Raw genomic sequence first — 13,342 nt, forward strand, 5'->3', positions numbered from 1 at the left:
TTTTCCCAGGGGGAATTTCAGTCAGGGGGGGAATAATTTCCTGCTACACCGGGTCCTTCAATTGCTCTCTCCACAGCTCTAGACCGCGGCCTCATTATTTTAGTTACTTTCATTAAAAATCTTGTTACTTTCATGTACATACACATTCATATATATATATATATATATATATATATATATATATATATATATATATATATATAATCACAATTTATCCCCAGGCAGTCTTTATAGGGGTTTCGTAAGTTGGTCTTCTGCGACCTCCTTCACTTGAGTTTTCTATCTGCGGTTATGAAGCTGTGCAGGAGCACTGGTTTTCTTTTTAGTTTTCTGAAAAGAAAACTATTGTGCCGGCTTTGTCTGTCCGTCTGCACTTTTTTCTGTCCGCCCTCACAACTTCAAAACTACTGAGGCAAAAGGGTTGCAGATTGGTATGTTGATCATTCACCCTTCAATCATCAAACATACCAAATTGCAGCCCTCTAGCCTCCTCAGTAGTTTTTATTTTATTAAATGTTAAAGTTAGCCATAATCGTGCTGCTGGCAACGATATAGGCTAGGCCACCACTTGGCCGTGGTTAAAGTTTCATGGGCCGAGGCTCACACAGCATCATACCGAGACCTCCGAAAAATAGATCTATTTTCAGTGGCTTTGATAATGCGCTGTACAGTTTATTGCGTAATGAGCTGGAAACTATCGGTAAACGATATTTGAAATACTTTTTATGTATTCTCTATTTCTTTAAAAGAAATATATATAAATATATATATATAAAATTTATATGTGTGTATGTATGTATGTATGTATACATACATATATGTGTGTATATATATAAGTGGTATATATATATACATATATATATATAAAATTTTTATCACACCGTGATTTATATACAATCATGAACTACAAATGTCGTTTAATATCCAATTCACGCTATTTCGGAATTATCCTCAATGAAGATTCATCACCGAAGGGGAATTTTTAAGCGATAAATGGATCGGTACCTTCCAACGACTCCAGGGAATCCAGCTCTCCACGGAATCCCCAAGAATCCCCGAAGACAGAAGCAGCAGCTTCCTCGGAGACCAAAATGCCTCCGGAATCCCGACGCTCTCCTGTGTTGGTTATGAAAACTGAGGATAGAGCAAAGACAGTTGATCTGTACCGAACTAAAGATGTTTCTAAGTTTGCTTACCTTCGTGCTCGAACAGTGCTTTGGCTCCGGGGTCAAATTCCCCCGCGAGAATCTCTTTTATATTAGTCTTGTTGTGCTATTCACTGAAGTATTTATACTTCGTGGAATTTGCATGTGTTTGGTTCAATTCTTCATTGATTTTATGGCTCTGGACAACTCTGAGTGTCCGGAGGAAGCTGCAATTGTAAAAGGCGACGATTTGGAAGACTTTATCTCAGACTGCGAAAACGATCATTCAGACTGTGAAGAAGATAATTCAGACTGCGAAGAAGACGATGATTCAGAAATTGAAGACGACGATGATTCAGAGGACGCAATTACGAAAAATGAAAACGTCCTAAGGTTTGAGAAAGAGATGGCAGAGAAGACTCTGATAATAGAGGAATTAAAGAAGAAGGTAGAAGGCCTGACCGAATATGGAATGCAGATGGAACGAAGCATGAGACACCTGGAACGACTCAACCAGGAAAAGGAAGAACAAATTTGCTCAATGCCTGCCCAGATGGAAACGCTTAAAAAAGAAATATCGGAAAAGATGAAAGAGACGGAAAAGCTAATCAAGGAGAACGAAGATAAAGACTCCAAGCTCATTATTTTGGAAAGCACGGTTGCAGTCCTCGAAATGGAGAAGGAGACGCTGCATCACGATCTGAACGAAATGGAAAATGACAGGCATGCGACACAAGTCCAACTAAACAGGCTGAACGAGGACTTGGAGAGACTTCGAGATGAAAACAGAACGAAACGGAATCGCTTTGAAAGTCTGCAGAAGGAGAACGACGATAAAACCTCAAGAATTAAAGATTTAGAAGACCAGTTAGAAGTGCTCACTATCGACAAACAGAGGGCTGAAGAAAATCTGCAACAGCTCCAGCAATGTAAAATGGAAACAGAAGAGAGAAAGAACGAACTTGAAGACCTGAAAAAACAGAACCTGTTGAGGGACAGAGAGATCCTCCGACTGGAGAATGAAAGCTCTCTCAAGCAAAAGGAGGTCATCGGTCTGTTGAAAGAAAGTAAACGTGTTGCAGCAGAAAAGGCGAATGGAAAGCTAAATGAAATGACGAAAAGGATAGTCCAACTAGAATTCGAACTGGCTGAGACGAAGGAGGAGTTGGAGACGATGGAGTTCGAGAAGTTGGAGGCAATCGTGGAAACTGAAAGATTGCAAGAAGAGAACTTGGCCAAGGATGCGAAGATCAGATCCTTGGAAACGGAAGTCAAGGTTCTTAAAGAAAAAAAGGTCAATGAAACAGTCAAGGAACGCGATCTGATAAGTAAGGAAAAGGAAATGTTCAACGGAAAAAAGAATATGGTTAAAATGGTGCCGACAGAACAGTCTGTACCACAAAGGAAAGATGGAAAGAATAAGGCTCTGGACAAAACCCGATGTCTGAGGAAACCTCAGATCGACTGTAAAGACCTCTACCGACGACTGGACAACATCGAGGAAGGACTCAATCAGTTCAGGAAATTGGAACAGCATCCAGCTGGCACCAAGAAACGCTCAAACGCCATGGCTAAAACTCCACCAGTTAAGAAGCCCCTCAGTACAGAACAAGTGCATCAGAAAATGAGGCTGGAATCTGCAGCCAGGCTCCGAAAACTGGAGCATGAATCTGAAATGGTAAAAAATCTCTACAAGATAAACTCTGTCACTTGAGGACTCTGCATTTTCAGGAAGACGGATGGTTTGCTTGCAGAAGAAAGAAGACAAGACATCTCTGATGTTGGAACAGAAAGAACTTCAGTTTTGTGATGGACATCATTCCTGGATACAGCTGTGGAAGCACCTCTGCGCGATGGAGAGACTACAGCGGCTGGTGGGAAGGGCGGCAAGTGCCCGAAGAATGGACTCCTGCCACATGATACCCCTGGGAATGGGGTATCAATGCCCAATCACATATGCTTGGAAGGCAACCTCTGGCGCGGCGTAAGAACCCGTAAGTTTCATGCCTGCTTCATATGTGAACTGGGTTGTGCATTGCATATTGGATCCCATTTTTGCATATACTACTGTGGCAACCTCTGGCGCGGCGTAAAAACCCGTAAGTTTAATGCCTATTATATATGCAAAATATGGGTTATGCAATGCACACTGGATCAAATACTTGCATATACTACTGTGGCAACCTCTGGCGCGGCGTAAAAACCCGTAAGTTTCATGCCATTTATATATGCAAAACATTTGATCCCAGTGTGGCAGGGACACAAGACATCGAAGGGCACGCACCGTCAGGAGTCGCTGGAATTCAACGTCGTGCGATTTAGAGATTGGAAGCTTCCTGTCTGTAGCAGAGGACTGATTGGACTATGGATTTCATCAAGGAACCACACGTTTCCAACAGTGAGCAGAGAAATGGCTTCTGGATTTTGGACTGTCAAGAAATCACCTGTTTTCCGTCGATCGCAGAGGAATGATCTGGCAGGCGTCTCATGATGTATGGTCATATGACTGAGGATACCATCTCTCTTGGCTAGTTGATGGAGCTGAGAATGGGGAAGGGTCCACCCCTGGCAAAAATAAACCCCCATTCAACGACGCTCTGTTGGCAAGGATGCCCCAGGGTGAGATCGCTTGAGATCGTTAAAGGCCCTAAAATATATATATATATATATATATATATATATATATATATATATATATATATATATATATATATATATATGTGTGTGTGTGTGTGTGTGTGTGTATGTATATGTGTGTGTGTGTATATATGTATATATAACTTTATCACATTGGCACAATTGTTCTGTGCATTATATATAGAATTACTATAATGAGTGTGACCTCATTACAATCACATTTCAATTGTTCTGTGCATTAGTTGAATTACTAAAAGGACTATCAAGTTGATAAACATCCACATTATCAAGATATCCGTACGGATGATAATGTGGACTGTTTGTCCAAGAAAGCTTGTAACTTTTCTGAGTAAAAATTCCGTTAGATACCATCCAGTTTGAATGATGTCCTTTTAGTAATACATATATATATATGTGTGTGTGTGTGTGTGTGTGTGTGTGTGTGTGTGTGTGTGTGTGTGTGTGTGTGTGTGTGTGTGTGTGTCACTAAGTCCACGTCGGAAGGTGAGTGAAAACCGGTGTAACAGTCTGTATTTCCCCCTGTCCGAAATTCCCCCTGGGGCATATATGGCTCAGGATATATTTCCCCCCAAGGGAATTTCGTCCCAGGATAATATTCCCCCCCCTCTGGTCCAAGATTCCCCCAACCCCACTACTGTTATAAGAGTATGGCTATGGCGGCCACGTGTAGCAACGACAGCCTCCTGCCACACAGGATAATTATCATCACGACTAAACTGCCTCTTGGGAGTCATTATCTTTGTTATTTACAGTCTTTTGTTTATGTTTATACGGAAATCCCCAACGGGCTTGTACAGTACTAAACACGCCGCAAAGCTGGATACATGTAAGGGGCAGAAATGGCCTAGAGGGGGAAAAATATCCTACGTCCAAAATTCCACCCAGGGGAAAAACAACCTGGGCTGTTATTCCCCGGGGGGAAATCAATCCTAGGCTAATTTTCCCGGGGGGAATTTCAGTCATGGGGGAATAATTTCCTGCTACACCGGGTTAATACCAAACGTTACAACAAATAAATGACGTGCAATTGAATAATCGCTATATTACCGCTATCTCGATCAGCCAAGTCATTCAACAATGCTTTGGTCAGTCCTCGGATGGGTGAACGTAAGGTGCAGACAGGCACTGTTGGTACGGAGAAGGCCTCAGCCATTACTGAATCCTTTGATAAACAATAGTGGGCTGGTTGGAGCGGCAATTGGTTACAACGGATCAAGAAAAAACGACAGAGTGAGCTGCTGTCACGTATAGAAAATGCACAAAAGTAATAAAATAATGTGACAGAAATAACTAAACAGTACAGCAGGCTATAGTTTAGTTATAAAATAAATTAACTACATAAAACCAAGAAAACTTTTTAAACAAAATTGCTATATTTTATGGACATATAAAAAAATATTAACTGATGTGATTAAAACCAAGAAAAATACTTTTTAAAACAAAATTAATAAAATTACGATATATAAAAAACTGAACAAAAACACAGTTACTAAACAAAAAGTATAAAATATATCAAAGAACAATCATTTGACGATGAAATAAACAAAATCATGTAAATCACATCATAAAAACAGAAAAACCTGTTGAAAGCCCATAAAATGAAATAATACCCAAAATTGCAAAACCTTACTAAACAAAAATTAAATACTAAATATAAAAAGAACAATCATGACAGAATCAAAAGCACATTAAAAACGTGTTCCTTGCAAAACCTTACGTAAACAAAGCTCCGATTTGGAAAAGATTACTAAAGCTGTAAACTTTATTAACAAGTTTCGTATTTATTGCCCAAAAGACGTTTTGTGAAGTCCCTCCTATAAACATCGACACAGAAAATACGCACCGCACCATAGAGCATGGAAGTTATCGGAAACCATTCTATACTGTCCGTTCACTCTTCGTCGGCAAAAGCGTGAATAACATCACTGTTCAAACATGTTTAAGTTTATTGCATCATTAAAAAATATCGGTGAATAACCTTAGTAATGTTGGTCATTTTTCGAAGACTCCAGCCAGCCATTTCGAAAGACTCCAGCTAGCCATTTTTGCTTGAAAAACCATTTTGGGTTTCTCATGCAAAAATGGCTAGGAAATGGTACGGCACTAAAGAACCTAAAGATACTAACCTAACGTAACCTTGGGGCGTTTACTGATTACAATTCTGCCGTATTAGCTATGGAAGGGGGTGGGGGACCGGTATTCTTACCTTATATGAATCATAATTTGATTATTTTTCTCTTCTATTTAGCATTTGCGAAGGTTATGTATTGTGAAGAAATTTTTTGTTTTGACTTGTTTTACCCAAGAAATATACAAATTATAAAGTGGGAGGTAGCTGGAGTCTTCGGAAATATAACCTTAGTGATGTTTTAAAACTGCGATTAAACTCAGTAAATCTATAAGTGTAGTAATACGTTTCAACAGTTTGCTGAAAGTGGATCTACAGTTCTATAATAAATTTCCATATCTACATTTCTTTAATAAATTTCCGTAACATAAACGGAATCAAAGTCTTCTTCGAGGTTTCTCCTTCAAACAAAATATCTACTGCAAATTTCATCTACTAAATCTATTTGCTCCTCTCGCGTCCATTTCCTCCTCAGAACTCATCAGATTTTCCCTTTCCATCTTTACGTTCTAGCCAACACTCAAATCAATCCAAATTGTTTACAAACCAATACATAAAAATATTCAAAATAAAAAATGAAAACCATATCCATAAGAAAATTGCTCCTTCCCTGGGGAGCAAGAAATTAATGCTTCCAAGATTATGAAATCAAAATTTGATTTTGATCTTAACAAAAATCTGCATCGAAAGGTGAATATGTTGAAAATATAAATATGCTGTAAGTAATACAAATACCAATAGTAAAATTAATGGGTTGCATGAAAAGATCCCCAACCAAAAACGTAAAGTACAAAAAAAAAATCTCTACTCACGCTTGGGCATCACTCTCAGTCGTTCCTGGGGCAGTTGGGCGAGACCACAGCTGTTGGCCTGTGTGGAGGATCTGTTGCAAAGAGCGATCAACACGTGGCAGATCTCCACCTCCATTTAAGTTGCTTGCAAGGTGCTCTGCCTGCTGCAACAGCTCTTGCAAATTCCGACCACTCATTGCAAGTCTGAAACAACAAAAAATTCTAATGAAAGGGTACTAATCTTTGGCTTAAGTCTATTTTCTAAACTATAATTTCAAAGGTTCGTTTTCTTGTGCCCCCATTTCAACTAATACTGTATGTTTAATTAGAAACCCACATTCTTGATCAGCTGAAGCAACCAATATTTTGGGGAATTTATGACATTCATAAAGTAGAAGCAGTGCAGTTTCCAACACATTCATGAGATGGTAGGCTGAAATACTTTTCATCTTCCATGATCCTTCTCTTGTAGTGGATATGGTACAGAATGATTCGGCATTCCTCAAGACTACAATCATACTGTACTCCTAAATACTGCTCTAAATACATGATGCTATCTGCACATGAAGCCTGAACCCATCCTGTTAGCTTCCACATGAACTATGGCCAAAATCGAAACTAAAATAAACTTGTTTCCATGCCACTAATGCATATACATTTCAGTAGTATTGCATATTAAAGTATAGTACTGTATTTCTACTCAGCAAAAACAATGAAACATGGTAAGGTAGGATTCTACTATACATAGGCCCTCTTTTACTTGAGGATATTGGGGCCTTCCCAGAACCTTCTCAACATCTGCCTATTACTTTCCACAGCATCTACGAATCAAAGCAAACGTCAAATGAAAGCAAGGTTTTAAAACAGCCTGGTCCACTGGTTATCTATTAGTGGTTATAATCAGTCACAAGCACTAGTCATACTGATTTTGGTAGATAGTGGACATCATCTGACAAGAGGCAAAAAGCCCTACGGATTAAAGCCTTTACATGAACAATTATTCCCAATTCAAGACCAGCTTTGTTTCCCTTACCCAGAATTTGTTTCAGTGCAATCAAGTGCACACACTTAACTGCAACAGAGCAGATAAAACTGTGAACAGTACAGATGGCTTAAGCATCAGGTGGGGAGCAGACAACAAATTCTCTGGAGTGGGTGGGATGAATGGATTAGTAAGTATGGTGGGAAAGATAATACTTCACTAATAATGTATGCCAATTGGCCTTTTAGTGTTAAGGTAGTTTGGGAGAGGGAAAGAGGTAAGTCTTGTGTGAGTTGCTGCCTGGACTACTTTACAGATTAATGGTTCCTTACATACATTTACACTGGTTACTCTTACAAACTGCGCTTACTACAGAAAATATCCACACAAAATGGAATGGGTAAACTAGCACAGTTTATTGTGTTCTAGGTGATTTTTTCTGGTTATACCACACACTAAACAAATTTTTTTAATGTATCATGCATACATACACGTGCAGTGTCTATGGCTAACGTGCATGTGAATGTACTCTAAGTCTTCATCACGATACAAGATTTGAGCATCAAGATGGTCTCGAGTGAGACTTGCTAAAAGTGTAGTATTCACAGGTTTATTCAAACTGACATACAGTACTACGTTTTCATTGGTCTTATTTATACTGCAGTGCTATAGTGTTCTTACCTCTGTGGATTCTATGGGTTTTACTAATATAAGATTTTGTTTGCCTAAGGCAGGCTAAGAATATGGCAGTGTTAGCCCAAAATTTAGAGGTAGCATAGCACTGGCTAGCATAGGTGTATTCCCTTATTTGCACTTCACAGGTGTCCACAAATTAGTATTTTTTAATAATAATAATGTCCACAAATCACTGTGATGCATTTAACAATACCATACAGCACTTTAAAAAAGAAAGGGGGGCTTCCTGCTTTTTACATCTTTTAGTGATTCCATCACAATTTATAAATATAGTAATAAAACTGAAGTCAAATGATTTGCGACACCTTTTATCCTCCCTCACAAGATTTGTAGGATGTTATGGAATGAGCATTTTGCCTCGGCATAAAATAGGTTAAATGTATAAATAAATGACTAAAATATATAACCTTTAGATGCCTGTTATTGCATCTGATGACGTATTATAAAGTTATAAATAACATTGATCATGACTGTTGCATGTGATTTCAGTAGGCTAGGTTACTGTGATAGAGTTCACGAATGACACTTTTTGCCTGCTAAGTATTATATTCTTTAGTTTTTAGTGTTTTATCAACAATTATCATGAAAGACAACATGAAAAATTCTTATTTCTTTGGATTCTATACAATTTTTGAAGTTAGTTTATGACCACCTTTATAGGCAAGCCAGAGTTATGGTAGGCTATTCATGTAGCCTAGCATTAGTGCAGCACAGGCTAGCCTAGTCACTACTGTATTCCTTTTTCCGCTCTTTTCAAGTATTTGCAGCCCCTATGGATGTAATAGTCTGAATGATCAAGGGGCTATTGTACATTAATTCAACCATGGTCATAAGCTGAACTACAGTATATGAGATTAAACTTCTCATTAGGCTTCTATGCTCTAATAATGAAGTGAATATACAGAGCGAGGTCAAGGTCATCCTTAAGAAGTCCAAGGTCATGTATATTTAACATCCATGATACAGATGTACAGCATAAGGTCAAGGTCATACTTGGAGTTCTAAGGTTAAAGAGAAATTTAAGGTTATTTTTTTTCTTATTAGGTCTGTATGTCTGTTCACAGGGTTGTGAAAAACATTATACACCACATGGATTTTATCAAATTTTTCCCTAAAGGTGGACCTTGTGATTAGCAACATGCCTAGATTTTTTAGAAAAGCCACTGAAAGTCAAATTATATTTCACACTCAATCTTTACCGCTGTAGATACTGGATAGGCAACCCAGCCTAGCAGAAAGGAGTGAACAACAGAAGGGTGTAAACAAGGAAGGGAAAGAGACTCCGTCAATGAGCTCTGGTAACATTAGGCAGAAAGGGACCTCTAACATATGTGTTAGCCTAGATATATTTGGTAGTCAAGAAGGGTGAATAAAAGGAATAAAAAAGAACAATATGTTTCGTCACAATCAAAGGAGACAATAAGCTACAGAGGCTCATGCAATGCAGATGGTATGGTAGCATCACAGCACAGCCAACATAGGCTAACACTTGAACGAATTATTGCTAACACTAAAGACTACAATAGTGCCCTTCTGGTTCGGTAACTACTAATTTATGTGGAAAATAGGCACTGTCTAGTACCAGCCCCTTGGGGATGAGCACAAGAAAAAAAAAATACAGTTAATATCATAAATAAACATGATCCAAAGCATAAATGAAAGGTGGTAACTATTCCGATCAGTGACTGGCAGGTACCAGGATGCGGTAGTAGTCTTCAGTCTTACCAAAATAATTAACCAATAATTTGAAGATTATTCAATGGAAGAGTGGGTGGGTAATACACACTAGGCCTAGTACGCTAGCTATCAGGCTTAGACCTAGGCCTACTGCCTACACCTTCACCAAATCTAAGTTAGTAATCCACAGGCTAGGCCTACAGCATGCGATTTTGGTACCATAGCGGGTAGAACTAAGTATTAGCTCCGCGTTGGGTATTACCTTGGAAATTGACTTTTTCTACAGTATTTTGGTTGCTTATCAAGAATTTACTGTTATTTTTTGGGTATTTCTAAGTAATGGATACACCGCGGGTATTTAGCGAGAAATGGCAGTTTCTTATAGTATTTTGGTTGCTTATTTACAATTCAACGTTATTTTTTGGCGGTCAGCTGTAATTAACCTGTAATTGCCCTCTGAAGTCCATCCAACAAGGGGTTTCCTAACGCGATCTTCACAAGACAGAGCACACCTACGTCTGTTTCGAAGATCACGTATGGAAACCCCAGATTCCCATCGGGGTCCCTCTTACCATAGGGTAGAGTTCAAAGGTAAATTGAAAGTTAATTACAGCCGACCGCCAAAAATTAACGTTATATTGTTAATAAGCATCCAAAATACTATAAGAAACTGCCATTTCTCGCTAAATACCCGCCGTGTACCTCTAACTTAGTTCTACCAATTTTTGTTGCTTGACTGTAAATAACCTGTAATTAACCTCAGAACTGATTATATTTTTGCTCACACATGCGCTGTGCTACAGGGGAACTTTTGCTAAAAAGTGGTTTCCTTCACAGGGGGGTCCGGGGGACAAAGGCCCCCCCAACTAAGTAACTCGGACTACTAGGTCAGGTTAGGTAGGGTACGTTAAGTTGGGGTGGTTCCTTTGATAATAGATCTCCCTAGCTAATCCCTTCTTGAACGTATGGCTCCCGAATGTCTCTCGTATTCGCGGAACCGTTCCATAGGCTAGAGTTCGTGGGGAGCTAATACTTGGAAATACCCACAGAGGAAGTTTTGGCTACGATCAAGTGAGGCAGACTGAGGCTACAGAAGCATGAAGTGTAGCCTACGCTGATACAGGTAGCCTAACCTAGGCCTTGGTAGAGCACACGGCACAAGTTAGCCTTGACCCAAGCTAAGTTATACCCGTATTAATATACGAAAGGAGACTGAAATCGTTTCTGGAATGAATTAATCACTGTTTGCAACAACCAGGCTTCATATAATCTAAGGTAGCAGGCTAGTCTAAGCTAGTCCAGTCTAACGTAGTCCTGCAGGTTACGGCATCGAAGAAGCAATGTCAGTTACAACACACAAGCAGCCTTGAATTACGTCAGCTGATCTGATTACCAGTAACATATGTTTTTAAAAAATCACAAGAAATACAAACAAACCTTCTCTGACAGAAACCGGTTAATGAAGAAGCAATTCAACACTTAACACAGCGCCGACAATTCACAGGAAATTGAAACACGTTCGAACACCCGTCCTGTATTGTTTACAATCTTAACCGCCAAGTGTGATCTATGAAAGTTGCGTTCCTAAGCTACGATTCTGTTTACGTCTGCGAAATACTTTTTAGTTTTTCTTTTGGTCGCGGGAAATGTTTATTAATGCTTTATAAAAATGTATCTTAGTCTAACTATTTATTGTATTTCGTAATATTATACGTCTGTAGTAGCAGCGACTTAGCATTATCCTCGATGGGTAGCTAAGTGAACGTTTTTATACTGCAAGTTTGTTAAGGAACGCTCCCTTTTCCTCTTCTAGACTTCTTGAAGTTGACGTAAGAGCTCCAGCCTCCAGGTCGTGTCGCGCGAGCCCGAAGATTTATCCCTTCGTTTGTTTCATTTCAACAACGAGTGGAATCTTGATGTCAAACTTTGCACGAAGTAGACAATATTGATAACAAAACTGAGGCTATTATGTTCAGCACTAAGACAAGCACCTTTGTTTACAGTAGATGGGTTGAGAACGGAGAGACAAGGATGTAAAGTCACCAATTCGGCGCCAGGATAGTGTTTCGGCGGCGCCATTAATTAAGTCTCCGCTGAGCTTGTTTTCTTTGGTGACTTCCGTTTTCTTCAAGCTCAATTAGTCACGCCTAAAACGTGCCAGGTCACGCATTTTAATCATTTTTACTTTATGGTATTTATACGAATGTCACACATTGTGTATCACATGTTTCTTCATTCACAGGCATCAAGACTGTATCTATATTGTAGCTCTGTATATTTCGTGTATTGTAATTTGTACTCGTTCACTGCATATTATTGTTTATTGTTTTTGACCTCAGGTCACAGTCAATTCCATTGTCTCTCACGGCCCGGCGTCAGTCGGCCGCAATATAAGCCGCCTGGATCTGTAATAAAGCAGCAGTAACCTTTTACCTGCTCGTTTCTTTGACACATTACAGTGGTGACCCCGGAGTATCCCGGGCCATTAGCGGACTCACACGGCGACTCAGTCTTGGCTCCAGGATTTCTCCAAAAACGCTCTTAGCGGCCTAAACACGGCGCTGTAACCAGCGTTTGAGCGTGCTGACTCTCGTCGGCGTACCCCACCAGCGTCACTAGCGGAACCACACGGCATCGCGAAAGTGCGTACTGACGCGAGTGCCCCACTCCAGTAAGGGGTCAGGAGGCGAGCATGGACGCGGATATCCCCTCCTTCATGCAGTTAAACGCGGACCCCGCGGACTCCGAGGTTTACCTACCTCCCATCACAGCCGCGCCCGCCCCGCGCATCGAGGCCCTCCCGCAACTCCACACCAGCGCCCCCGAACACACGACGGCCGGGCAACACAATCGCGGGCGCCCTCACCCTAAAGCTGCCGCCGTTTACGCAGGGGAACCCATCGAGTGGCTGCGCAGGGTGGAGAGCCACTTCAGAATCGCGGACCTCACGGACGAAATCCTACAGGCCGACACAGTGCTCAACGCCCTTCCGGAGGACGTGTACAACAAACTCATCTCGCGGGTACCGAAACACTCACCCTCACATACAGCACCACAAAAGTTCCTCCTCGAAGCTTGCTCCCTGCCCATCGCCCGAGCGGGCGCCCGTGCTATCGACCTTGCCAATAATCCACGCCACGACCTCAATCCAAGAGACGCGGGGGCATGGTCGTAGATCTCCTGTCAACACCAGTCTTGGGTGGCACAAACAAGCGGCAGGAGATAAGCCGTCGCACGGAAATTTTCATTCGCCAACTCCTCCCGA

General features: G+C 40.5%; 2 protein-coding genes across 2 annotated transcripts in view; one reads left to right on the forward strand and one right to left on the reverse strand.

The window, feature by feature from the left end:
* LOC136846722 (nuclear pore complex protein Nup93-like) overlaps positions 1-12,066 on the reverse strand; it is a 342,318-nt gene extending 330,252 nt beyond the window's left edge. Inside the window, exons 1-2 of the mRNA XM_067117837.1 lie at positions 11,515-12,066; positions 6,744-6,926 (exon numbers count right to left, since the gene is read on the reverse strand). Coding sequence (XP_066973938.1) covers positions 6,744-6,919 — 176 coding nt within the window. The 5' untranslated portion in view covers positions 6,920-6,926; positions 11,515-12,066. The remainder of the gene's footprint in view (positions 1-6,743; positions 6,927-11,514) is intronic.
* Positions 894-3,466, forward strand: LOC136846419 (interaptin-like). The gene has a single exon (XM_067117206.1). It carries the CDS (start codon positions 1,177-1,179, stop codon positions 2,857-2,859), a length of 1,683 nt encoding a protein of 560 aa, XP_066973307.1. The 5' UTR covers positions 894-1,176; the 3' UTR covers positions 2,860-3,466.
* Positions 12,067-13,342: the final 1,276 nt, after the last annotated feature.

The sequence above is a fragment of the Macrobrachium rosenbergii genome, chromosome 15 (genome assembly GCF_040412425.1).
Source record: "Macrobrachium rosenbergii isolate ZJJX-2024 chromosome 15, ASM4041242v1, whole genome shotgun sequence".
Lineage (NCBI taxonomy): Eukaryota > Metazoa > Arthropoda > Malacostraca > Decapoda > Palaemonidae > Macrobrachium > Macrobrachium rosenbergii.